Below are 12,987 nucleotides of genomic sequence, written 5' to 3'. Positions count from 1 at the left end.
AAAATTCAGGCCGGGCGCGGTGGCTCAAGCCTGTAATCCCAGCACTTTGGGAGTCCGAGGCGGGTGGATCACGAGGTCAAGAGATCGAGACCATCCTGGTCAACATGGTGAAACCCCGTCTCTACTAAAAATACAAAAATTAGCTGGGCATGGTGGCGCACGCCTGTATTCCCAGCTACTAGGGAGGCTGAGGCAGGAGAATTGCTTGAACCAAGGAGGCGGGGGTTGCAGTGAGCCGAGATCGTGCCATTGCACTCCAGCCTGGGTAACAAGAGCAAAACCCCGTCTCAAAAAAAAAAAAAAAAAAAAAAAAAATTATTAAACTAGGGAAACACAGAAAACTGGTATTCTTTATAGCAGCCCTGGGTTTAAGCTCTGACCGCCAGTTATAAGCTATGTGATGTGATGTTGAGCAAGTTATTAAAGGTTGATGCAAAAGTAATTGCCATTTTTGCCATTAAAAGTAATGGCAAGGACCAAAATTATTTTTGCACTAATGTAGTAATTGCTCTGGGCTTCAATCTTTGTCTATGAAACGGAGATACTAACCACCTCACAGGGTTGTTGAGGACTAAATGAAAGAACTTAATCACTTAGCACAGGACCTGTTATATAATAAATACTAGACAAATGGTAGATGCTATTCAAAAACCATTGTTACTCATTGAGTAGGTGTCTGTAAGGCTGCTATAAATGGGTATCTGAAAGAACTCCATGATGTCCTCAAGACATTCTGGAATAGAGTCTAAAGAAATGAAATGTCCAGGCCAGGTGTAGTGGCTCATGCCTATAATCTCAGCACTTTCGGTGGCCAAGGCGGGTGAATTACCTGGGGTCAGGATTTCAAAACCAGCCTGCCCAACATGGAGAAAGCCTGGCTCCACTAAAAACACAAAATTAGCCGGGCATGGTGGCGCATGCCTGTAAGCCAAGCTACTCGGGAGGCTGAGGCAGGAGAATCACTTGAACACGGGAGGTGAAGGCTGTGGTGAGTTGAGATCGCTCCACTGCACACCAGCCTGGGTAACAAGAGCAAAACTCCATCTCAAAAAAAAAAAAAAGAAATGAGTGTCCAGCATTCAGTTACCCTCTGTAAACCTGGAAACTTGTGACCACTTGGTTAGTTCTCTTAGGATATCACTGAATGTATAAAATAAATGATATACTCAGAGAGTGAGAAGTTACTTTGTAACTCTATTACTTTCATTTAAGAGGTGAACAAAGAAAAGCTTGTTGGTTGTCTGAAATTAATACAATTTTATTGGGTTTTCTGCCCACATATTTATTTTTAAAAATCATAAAGGATTTGATTCCTTAGCAAATGCCATGGCTAAAGTCTTGTCTAGAGGTCCTAAGTGCCAACCCCAGCATCACAATGTCATTATAAATAAGGTGGAGAACCATACAGAATATGTCTAAAAATGTCAAAACAGCTGGGTGTGGTGGCTCAAGCCTGTAATCCCAGCACTTTGGGAGGCCCAGGTGGGTGGATCACGAGGTCAAGACATCGAGACCATCCTGGTCAACATGGTGAAACCCCGTCTCTACTAAAAATACAAAACATTAGCTGGGCATGGTGGCGCGTGCCTGTAATCCCAGCTACTCAGGAGGCTGAGGCAGGAGAATTGCGTGAACCCAGGAGGCGGAGGTTGCGGTGAGCTGAGATCACGCCATTGCACTCCGGCCTGGGTAACAAGAGCGAAACTCCATCTCAAAAAAAAAAAAAAAAAAAAAAAAAAACATGTCAAAACGGGCCAGGCAAGGTATCTCACACCTTTAATGTCAGCACTTTGAGAGGCCAAGGCGGGTGGATCACTTAAGGTCAGGAGTTCAAGACAAGCCTGATCAACATGATAAAACTCCCTCTACTAAAAATAAGAAATTAGCCAGGCATGGTGGTACACGCCTGTAAACCCATCTACTTGGGATGCTGAAGCAGGAGAATTGCTTGAACCTGGGAGGTGGAGGTTGTAGTGAGCTCTGAGATGCTCTCCAGCCTGGGCAACAAGAGTGAAACTCTGTCTCAAAACAAAAGTCAAAACAATGGGAAATTCTAGGAACATGGAAGCTTAGAACTGTTAACTTATGTAACTTCTATGACATACCTGCCTTGATTAAAAGCAAGCATTTAACAACGACAAAAAAGCAGGCCTGGCACAGTGGCTCACATCTGTAATCCCAACACTTTGAGAAGCAGAGGTCGGTTGGATCACTTAAAGGCCAGGAGTTCAAGACCAGCCCGGCCAAGATGGTGAAACCCCATCTCTACTAAAAATACAAAAAAATTAGCTGGGCCTGGTAGTGGGCACCGGTAACCCCAGCTCCTCCGGAGGCTGAGGTAGGAGAATCACTTGAATCTGGGAGGCTGAGGCTACAGTGAGGGGAGATTAAGTCACTACCCTCCAGCCTGGGTGACAGATCGAGACTCCATCTCAAAAAAACAAAAAACAAAAAACAACAAAAAGGTAGCCCAACTACTCAAGAGGACTGCTTGAGCCCAGGAGTTCAAGGCTGCAGTGATCTATGATCACGTTACAGTACTTCAGCCTGGGTGACAGAGCAAAACCCTGTCTTAATAACAAAATATAAAAATAATATATATATTTTATTTTAAAAAGCCTAAGTAGCTGAAACTCAAGAACTAAATTCTAGGCAAGGTATATGCCAGAGGAAAATACAACAAATAATTCCAAAACAATAGATAACACAAATCTTATAATGTGAATTAAGCTATTTCCATATTCTATAGTCTCTTACAAAAATTTCCCAAATTCCTTCAAAGAAGTAATACACCCAGTGAGGAAGCTTTTATTGATATACACATAATTACTTGCATACATAAGAGAGAAATTCAGAGGGAAAAAGGAAAGTATAGTATTTCAAATGGTCAAGTTTTTAAGGTTTTTTTGTTTTTGTTTTTGTTTTTTTTTAACTAAGGCTGGCTGATATTTAGAAAGGGTCAAGCTATTCTAAAATGGTGATGTTTGCACAACACTGTGAATGTAATTATTTTGTTTATTTTTTTAAAGTCAGAGTCTCACTATGTTGCCTGGGCTAGTCTCCAACTCCTGGGCTCAAGCAATCCTCCTGCCTCAGCATCCCAAAGTGCTGGAATGACAGGCATGAGCCATCTCACCTGGTTGATGAATGTAATTAAATCTGTCATGAAAAGTTTAAATCCGTCCTAAGAAGCATGTGAAGGCTCCTGTTGATACAACAATTTTCATAACCCAATACATTCAGATTAAAAACATGGCAAAACTCATCGCTACTAAAATTTTTTTAAAAAATTAGCCGGGTGTAGTGGCATGAACCTTGTGTTCTCAGATACTTGGGAGGCTGAGGTAGGAGGATCACTTGTACCTGGGAGGTCAAGGCTGCAGTGAGCTGTGATTGGGCAACTGCACAGCCTGGGCAACAAAGCAGGAACGTGTCTCAAGAAATAAAACCAACCCCACCCCTTCCCCACACCTAAGTCACTACCACGGTATGTTTGAAAAGCTAGGGATAAGTGCCAACACCCTTAGGAAAAAGTCTTTCCCTTCCCAATAAAAAACTACTTACTAAGCAATAATTTTTTTTTCCACACATTAACCTGTAATACACCTGAGCTAGTTTCATCAAACCACAATTAACTCTTAATTATCATCACAACAACGGAGAATAAAAGCATCCATAATCAAATTCTAGAAATAATCCTTTCAGTCCAAGAGCCTCTTCCCCAACCCGTTACATTAAGGCCCATGCTCCCTCCCCAGAAGAAAATAAGTTTGGCCAGCCAGGTGCGGTGGTTCTCACCTGTAATCCCAGCCCTTTGGGAGGCCAAGGCAGGCAGATCTCAAGGTCAAGAGATCAAGACCATCCCAGCCAACACGGTGAAACCCGTCTCTACTAAAAATACAAAAATTAGGCCGGGTGTGGTGGCCCATGCCTGTAATCCCAGTACTTTGGGAGGCAAGATGGGCGGATCACGAGGTCAGGAGATGAAGACCATCCTGGCCAACAGGATGGTCTTCATCTCTACAAAAAAAAATAGAAAAAATTGGCTGGGCGTGGTGGCACAGGCCTGTAATCCCTGCTGCTCAGGAGGCTGAGGCAGAACTGCTTGAACCCAGGAGGTGGAGGTTGCAGTTGGCGGAGATCGTGCCACTGCACTCCAGCCTGGTGACAGAATAAGACTCCATCAAAAAAAAAAAAAAAAAAAAAATTAACTGGGTGTGGTGGTGCCCGCCTGTAGTCCCAGCTATTTGCCAGTCTGAGGCAGGAGAATCGCTTGAACCCAGGAGGCAGAGGCTGCAGTGAGCCACTGCACTCCAGCCTGGCAACAGAGTAGGAAAAAAAGAGAAAGTTTGGTAGTTGATGTTCCTTTTCCTAAACTTATGCATAGCCAGCTTATGGTCCAGTGAACTCAGTCCTCAAAGAAACTGATACTGTATCTATCTTACTGGACACCACTGGTAACAAATTACCCAAAGCTAAGATTTCAAGCTTTTTAAAGTCCGTTTTAATAATGCCTATCTGAGCCGGGCGCGGTGGCTCAAGCCTGTAATCCCAGCACTTTGGGAGGCCGAGGCGGGTGGATCACGAGGTCAAAAGATCGAGACCATCCTGGTCAACATGGTGAAACCCCGTCTCTACTAAAAGTACAAAAAATTAGCTGGGCATGGTGGCGCGTGCCTGTAATCCCAGCTACTCAGGAGGCTGAGGCAGGAGAATTGCCTGAACCCAGGAGGCGGAGGTTGCAGTGAGCCGAGATCGCGCCATTGCACTCCAGCCTGGGAAACAAGAGAGAAACTCTGTCTCAAAAAAAAAAAAAAAAAAAAAAAATGCCTATCTGGTCATAAGCCACACTACCAAAAGGCTCAAATTAGTCCACACACATTAGGGAGAAGGGTAAAATGCTTATGATAATATTAAAATGATTGTGAAAAAATTTAATTAAAACTAAACACTAGCTATAACAAATACTAATATATTTCAGAACCATTCATGATCACCACAATTAGAGGAAGATTCATTCTGATCCCCAGTGTTACCTTAACCCAAGGCTGTTTTAAATCACGCCCTTTTGATCTTCCTGCTTGTTGTAGCTGAGGATCTCAAAGTTCCGGTAATAATGCTACCACATGAAATACACTATAAAGTAGCATTTTTGTGCACTTTTTCAAAACAACGTTCACTGCGTTATTTACCCAGGATTTAGTCATACAGGATACCCATGGATTTTAATAAAGTAGCATGGCTGAAAATCATGTAATCCAGGAAATCCATCAGCCAAAACAGGTCTACATGGTTTGTGAAGAGAGCTTAAGCGACAGGGCAAGCAACTGGTCTAAATGTTAGTATGCTAAGAAAAAGTTGTAAACCCTCCCATACCGAAACGATTAAAAAATTTACAAACATCCACATTTTAAGACAGCTAATATTAGGTCAAAATCAAACCAATACCGTCATCTTTGCCTAAAGGCTGTTTTCAACTAAAACATTCCACAGAATGCACTTCACCAAAGGTCACTTCAATAAAGGTAGAATTAATTTTGCCGTACTACAACTACTACTGACTGAATTAAAATACCTATCCTCAGCACACTTCTGCTATAAAGTAGAAGTGCGTTCCAGTGTCAGAAAACTTTTAAAGTACTGATCTTACTGGGGAAGTCAGACTCCAACCGCATTTGTACTTTTATCCTACATATTTTCCTTCTACGTAAGACAGATCGGAATTTGACTAGCCCACTCCGACAGCACACCGGCCCAACGCCCCCAGGCCGTAGCGGGAGGCCACGTTTCACCCGGGAAGGCTGTTTCCCCTCCCCTCCTCAACACAATGCCTGCGGCCCCTGGAGACGTCCCCAGCCGAGCTCCAGAAACTCGCGGGTTTAAATGGCCAACTCGGTATCAACCTGGGCAGCTGTCATCTGAAACTCAGGAAAGCTGAGCCCAGCCAACTCCACCGAACGGGGAAGGGTGCGGAGAGACGAGGCGGGGCCCGTCCGAGGGAACGCAGCAAGCTCCCTCCCCCCGCCATCAATTCGCTTTTCCGCAACCCCGGCGCCACCATCCTGTTCCTCAATAATTAAACGGGCTGGAGAGGGAGTGAGCTGGCCAGAAGGGCAGCTTCGGGTCCGACTTACCCGAGCCGAGCGGGGCGGTCGGCGGGGCCGAGGGCTACGTCCCCGGCGCTCAGAGGACTTTTCCTCCGGGCTGGGGCGGGAAGGGGCGACCCCCGCGGCCGGCGGGGCGGCCGGAAGCGGAGCGCGGGGAATGACGTGGAAGAGGGGACGACAAAGGGGCGCGGGGGCCCGGCGGCGCGGCCCGCGGAGGTCGGGACAGGTGGCCGGGCCTGGCCGGGAACAATGGGGGGCCGAGGCTGCCCCCTGGCGCTCACCTACCTCCGGTGCCCTCCGAGTTCTCGTTGAGGCTGCCCGAGGAGTCGTGCTGGGCGCCCACACACCCGCCCATGGGGGCGCCCGGCGCCTCGCCCGCCACCTCCGGACGCTCCTCCGGGCCCGCCGCCGCCGCAGCCTCCTCCGGCGCCACCGCCGAGCTCCGGACAGGCGCGCCGCTCCGCTCCGCTCGCCCGCCGCGGCCCAGCCTCCGCCCCCCTCGCCGCTCCACCCACCGCCTTGGCTCTGCCCCTTCCTCCGCGCCCACTTCTACCTCAGCCCCCGGGCCGCCCGCCCGGCAGGCCTGGCCGGCGCGCCGCCCTCGCCTTCGGCTCGGCCCCGCCAGGCCAGGGCTGACCCATCCCGGGCGGGCCGCAGCGCCCGCCTCGCCCCCTCACAGCCCCGCACGCTAGCGCGCAGGCGAGCCACGCGCGGGCGCCTCCCGTCCGCCAGGCCCCATCGGCCCCCGCCCCGCGGCGCCGCCCTCCGCACCCACGGCCTGCGCTCGGCCCGGCCCGCCCGGAACCGCCGGGGAGGGGCGGGGCCCCCGGAGGCCGCGCTCTGATTGGCTGCGGGCGGGGCTGCGGCCGAGCGCGGCGAGGGCGAGGCGGGGGAGGGGCTGCGGGGGGCTCGGTGGGGGAGGACCGGAGGCGAGGCGAGGAGGAGAGAGGGAGGACGGGAAGGAGAAAGGAGAGCGGAGGAGGGAGGGAAAGCAGGCACCGCGGAACAAAAGTGAGGAAAGAGAAGTGGGAAGGGGCCGACTCGAGTTCCCGGCTCCTCGCCGGTGGAAGCGTGCCGCGCGGGGAAACCGAGAAGTAGTCGTGGGAGACTCGCAGGCGGGGACGGAGCGGTTTCCCCAATAACGGGGGCTCGAGGGAGGGTGTTCTGGCTGAACGTGGAGGTCCCAGCACCTTGTGAATTTGTGTGGCGCTCCGTGGGTTGGTGCCCCGAAACTGGGCTTCCTCTCCCCTGCCCACTCCCGCCTTCCCTAAAATCACGGGGCCCCATTATTAGGGTTGGAGGCGTGGTTGTGGCCAACCCAGCTGCGATGAGAGGCGAGGCGTCAGTGGAGAGAAGAGATGAACGCTGACCTTAGCTCAGGGGGCGCGGGTTTCTTTCATTTTCACGGGATTAATGATTAAAACAATACTACTTCTCAAGATCCTGCCTTTGGGTCTCTTAAATCGTCCTTGGGACAAAGTGAAGTGTAAATGAGTGAAACACTCTGCTTTTTCTAATCTAGAATTTGGGGCACTGACCACGCCCAACATTCTTGGCGGTTACTTTTCCAATCTCAGCCAAATTGTTAATGGTCCCTTTAGAATTGTGCTTCGTGCTTTGATGCCTTAAAATTTTTATCATCTTGCTTAGGCCTTTCTAAAGCTTGTTTCTGCCTAAGAGGCTGTTTTAACTATCTGCTCCATTTTTGTATCAGACTTTCTTTTTTTAACATCCTGGGTCAGCTTTTGCTTAGCACGAAAAAAATTTTTTTAAGTTGAAATACCTAAGAAAGAGATGCTCTGCAGCTTGGGATTTGCATTTAAATATATTCTCATACACTGCTGGTGGGAGTGTAAATTGGTTCAATCTTTTTTGCAAAGCAGTTTGGCAATGCAGACAGATCAAGAGCCTTAAAAATGTTCATATCCTTTGACTCGGGATTATTCCACATCTGGGAATCTAGCTCACAGAAATAGACCAAAATATTATACAAAGATTTAGATCTCTGTATTCATTTGATAATCAGACATTAGACAAACAAGCAAGCAAAACCTACGCTTAAATTAAAACATAGAAATGTCGTGAGATACAGAAGTCTGCTATATTAAACTCATACTGAGGAATTAGTATTGTCCTCAGTTGTGGTCCTGAATATTCCAAAAAGAGCTTATGAAATCAATGTTTTAATGAGTTTTCAGAGGTTGCTTTGACATCAGGGGCTGTATCACAAAGCCTTCTATCTGATCATTTTCAACTAAGTATACACGTTGGCAGACACATCACTTCATCACTTCCCTGAAGAAGAGAAGCTGCATGCTGAATATTTGCAAAGAGATTGCTTTGTCCTGAATTTCACTCTAGAAATTGCAGAAACCAAGACTTCCACGGTGTCTATTAAACAGATGGTAGGCACCCAAATGATGAGGGCTCTCTGATGAGCACTGAGGAGTTGGCACTAGGAAGAGAGAGCAGTCTCTTGGAGAGATTCTCAGCAATGGATATTCTCCACCCTGCCTTTATCTTACAGACACGTGTTCCCGGGAGGCAGAATAATGTAGCAGTCAGGGCCCCAGCTCTGCTATTAACTTTCTGAATTGGAATCTGGCTTCCATCGTGTACTAGCTATAGGGTCTGAAGTTTCTGCCAGGCATGGTGGCTCATGCCTGTAATCCCAGCACTTGAGGAGGCAGAGGTGGGAAGCTCACTTGAGCTCAGCAGTTTTGAGACCAGCCCGAGCAACATAGGGAGACTCTGTCTCTGTGTAAAACTTAAAAATTAGCCAGGTGTGGTGGGGAGTGCCTGTAGTCCCAACTACTCAGGGGGCTGAGGTGGGAGGATCACCTGAACCCAGGGAGGTTGAGGCTACAGTGAACTATGATCGTGCCACTGCACCCCAGTTTGGGCAACAGAGAGAGACCCTGTCTAAAAAAAAAAGTTTCTGTGGACCTTAGTTTCCTCACCTGTAAAACTGGGCCAAAAATAATGCTCCAAACTCTGTGGGGCTCTTCATCAAGTGTTTATTTCATGTCTAGCATCATCCATGTAAACTTACTGCAGGCCAGGCACAGTGGCTTATGCCTGTAATCCCAACACCTTGGGAGGCTGAGGCAGGCAGACCACTTGTCAGGAGTTCGAGACCATGTTGGCCAACATAGTGAAATGCCCATCTCCACCCACTAAAAATAGAAAAATTAGCCGGGCATGGTGGTGCATACCTGTAGTCGCAGCTACTAGGGAGGCTGAGGCAGGGGAATTGCTTGAACCTGGGAGGCAGAGGTTGCAGTGAGACGAGATCACACCATTGCACTCTAGCCTGAGACTGTCTCAAAACAACAACAACAATTACTGCATGGCACCTTCTATCCAAACAATCCCTTTTTATTTTTTTCTGAGACCCAGGCTAGAGTGCAATTGCTCACTCTTGGCTCACTGCAACCTCCACCTCCCAGGTTCACATGATTCTCTGTGTCAGCCTCCCAAGTAGCTGGGATAACAGGCACACACCACCATGCCCGGATAATTTTTTTGTATTTTTATTGGAGATGGTTTTTCACCATGTTAGCCAGGAAGGTCTCAATCTTCTGACCTGGTGACCCGCCCACCTCAGCTTCCCTAAGTGTTGGAATTACAGGTGTGAGCCATCACACCCAGCCAAAACAATCTCTTCTCTGTGTGTGTGTGTGTGTGTGTGTGTGTGTGCACGCTCGTGCGCTCACCTGAGTGCGCACACTCAGTAATTTATAGGCTGGGCACGGTGGCTCACGCCTATAATCCCAGCACTTTGGGAGGCCGAGGTGGGTGGATCATGAGGGCAGGGGTTCAAGACCAGCCTGGCCAACATAGTGGAACCCTCTCTCTACTAAAAATACAAAAAAATATGTGGGTGTGGTGGTGCACACCTGTAATTCCAGCTACTCTGGAGGCTGAGGCAGGAGAATTGCTTGAACCCAGGAGGCGGAGATTGTGGTGAGTGGAGATCACACCATTGTACTCCAGCCTGGATGACAGAGAAAGACTCTGTCTCAAAAAAAAAACAAAAAAACAAAAAAACAAACTTATCAATAAGATATAGTTTATATACTGTGTATTTCACTAATTTATTTTTAATTGACAACTGCATTTATGAGGTACAGTGTGATGTTTAGATATATGTTTATAATGTGGAGTGACTAAAATAGGCTAATTAACATATCCGTCACCTCGCATACTTATCTCTTTCTGTGGTGAAAACATTGAAGGTCTACTCTGTTAACGATTTGGAAGTATGCAATGCATTATATAGTCAGTATTCTGTGCAGTAGATTACTAATGCCTATTCCACCTAACTGAAACTTTGTACTCTAGAATCAACATCTCGCTTTTCTGCATCCACCCCCACCCCTTCACCAATGTACATTGTACAATTCAGTGGTTTTTGGCATATTGACTAAATAACAATAGTCAATGAATTTTATTTAATTAATCAATTTATTTATTTTGAGACGGAGTTTCGCTCTTGTTGCCCAGGCTGGAGTGCAATGGCACATTCTCGGCTCACTGCAACCTCCGCCTCCTGCGTTCAAGCGATTCTCCTGTCTCAGCCTCCTAAGTAGCTGGGATTACAGGCATGTGCCACCATGTCCAGCTAATTTTTTGTATTTTTAGTAGAGACGGGGTTTCAGCATGTTGGCCAGGATGGTCTTGATCTCTTGACCTCATGATCCACCTGCCTCGGCCTCCCAAAGTGCTGGGATTACAGGCGTGAGCCACCGCGCCCAGCAATAGTCAATGAATTTTAAAACATTTTTGTCATCCTCAAAAGAAACCCTGTACCTGTTAGCAGTCACTCCCCATTTCATTCCATCCCCTACCTCACCCCAGCCCTAGAGGACCAAAAATCTTTTTTTTTCTGAGACAGTGTCTCCCTCTGTCATCCAGGCTGGAGCGCAGTGTCGCAATCTTGGCTCACTGCAACCTTCGGGTTCAGGTGATTCTCCCACCTCAGCCTCCCGAATAGCTGGTACTATACAAGTGTGCCTCACCGTGTCCAGCTAATTTTTTGTATTTTTTAATAGAGGTGAGGTTTCACCATGTTACCCAGGTTGGACTCCAACTCCTGAGCTCAAGCCATCTGCCTGCCTCAGCCTCCGAAAGTGCTAGGATTACAGGCGTGAGTCACTGCACCTGGCTCACCAATCTTTCTTTCTTTCTTTTTTTTTTTTTTTTTTTTTTTTGACAGAGTTTTGCTCTTGTTACCCAGGCTGGAGTGCAATGGCACGATCTCGGCTCACCGCAACCTCCGCCTCCTGGGTTCAGGCAATTCTTCTGCCTCAGCCTCCTGAGTAGCTGGGATTACAGGCACGTGCCACCATGCCCAGCTAATTTTTTTTTTTTTTTTTGTATTTTTAGTAGAGACGGGGTTTCAGCATGTTGACCAGGATGGTCTCGATCTCTTGACCTCGTGATCCACCCGCCTCGGGCTCCCAAAGTGCTGGGATTACAGGCTTGAGCCACCGCGCCCGGCTAATCTTTCTGTCTCTAGATTTGTCTATTCTGGATATTTCATATAAGTGAAATCATAGAACAGGTAGTCTGGCTTCTTTCACAATGCATAATATTTCCAGTGTTCATCCATATTGTAGCATGCATTGGTACTTCATTCTTTTTTTTTTTTTTTTGAGATGGGATCTTGCTCTGTCACCCAGGCTGGAGTGCAGTACTGTCATCTGAGCTTACTGCAGCCTCAACCTTCCAGGCTCAAGCAATCCTCCCACCTCAACCCTCCTCCCCGCTTCAACACCCAGTAGCTGAGACTCACTTCATTCTTCTTTATGGACAATATTCCATTGTACGAATGTACCACATTTTGTTTATCCTTTTATCATTTGGTGGGTATTTGGGTTGTTTCCACAATTGGGGGATTGGAATGAAACAAAGCTGCTATGAACATTCCTGTACAAGCTTTTGTATAGCCGTATGTTTTTAATTGTCTTGAATTTTTATACCTAGGAATGGAATTGCTTGGTCATATGGTAACCCTGTTTAACTTTCTGAAGAACTGGCAAATTGTTTCCAAAGTGGCTGCCCCGTTTTATATTCCCACCCGCAATGTGTGCAATGTATGAGACTCCTAATTTCTCCACAGTCTGGCTAACACTTACTGTCCATCTTTCATTATAGACATCTTAGTGTGTGTGTGTAGGGTATCTCATGGTTTTGACTAGATTTCCTTAATGGCTAATAACGTTGAGCATCTTTTTATATACTTATAGGCATTTGTATCTATTATATATATAATATATATATATTATGTATATATATCTATATATCTATTTTGGAAAAATGTCTACTTGAATGTTTGCTCATTTTTAAGTTATTTGTCTTTTTATATTGAGTTGTAAGAGTTTTATTTTTATTTGTTTATATTTGAAACAAGAGTTTCACCCTTGTTGCCCAGGCTGGAGTGCAATGGTGCTATCTCGGCTCACCACAACCTCCGCCTCCCAGGTTCAAGCAATTCTCCTGCCTCAGCCTCCCTAGTAGCTAGGATTACAGATATGTGCCACCACACCTGACTAATTTTGTGTTTTTAGAAGAGACAAAGTTTCTCCATGTTGGTCAGGCTGGTCTCAAATTCCTGACCTCAGGTGATCCACCTGCCTTGGCCTTCCAAAGTGCTGGGATTACAGGCGTGAGCCACCATGCCCAGTGTAAGAGATTTAAAATATATTCTGGATACAAGTTCCTAAGCACATATATGATTTGTATATGAATATATGATTTGTAAATGTTTTCTCCTATTGTAGTTGTTTTTTTTTAAGATGAAGTCTCGCTCTGTCACCCAGGGTGGAGTGCAGTGCACCATGCCCAGATAGTTTAAAAAATTTCTTTTTGGGCCAGA

General features: G+C 46.8%; 1 protein-coding gene across 2 annotated transcripts in view; it reads right to left on the bottom strand.

The window, feature by feature from the left end:
• The window catches only part of UBTD2 (ubiquitin domain containing 2), a 66,890-nt gene extending 60,362 nt beyond the window's left edge, over positions 1-6,528 (bottom strand). The window contains exon 1 of one of the 2 annotated variants that reach the window (XM_039460688.2): positions 6,393-6,528. In XM_039460688.2, coding sequence (XP_039316622.1) covers positions 6,393-6,462 — 70 coding nt within the window. In that variant the 5' untranslated portion in view covers positions 6,463-6,528. Of the gene's footprint in view, positions 1-6,134; positions 6,346-6,392 lie in introns of those variants that run through there. The other variant, XM_039460690.2, reaches the window with a different exon arrangement.
• Positions 6,529-12,987: the final 6,459 nt, after the last annotated feature.

This window comes from Saimiri boliviensis, chromosome 20 (genome assembly GCF_048565385.1).
Source record: "Saimiri boliviensis isolate mSaiBol1 chromosome 20, mSaiBol1.pri, whole genome shotgun sequence".
In the NCBI taxonomy this organism is placed as follows: Eukaryota; Metazoa; Chordata; class Mammalia; order Primates; family Cebidae; genus Saimiri; species Saimiri boliviensis.
Note: the sequence above shows the minus strand (reverse complement) of the source record. Positions and strands in the feature narration are given on the sequence as shown.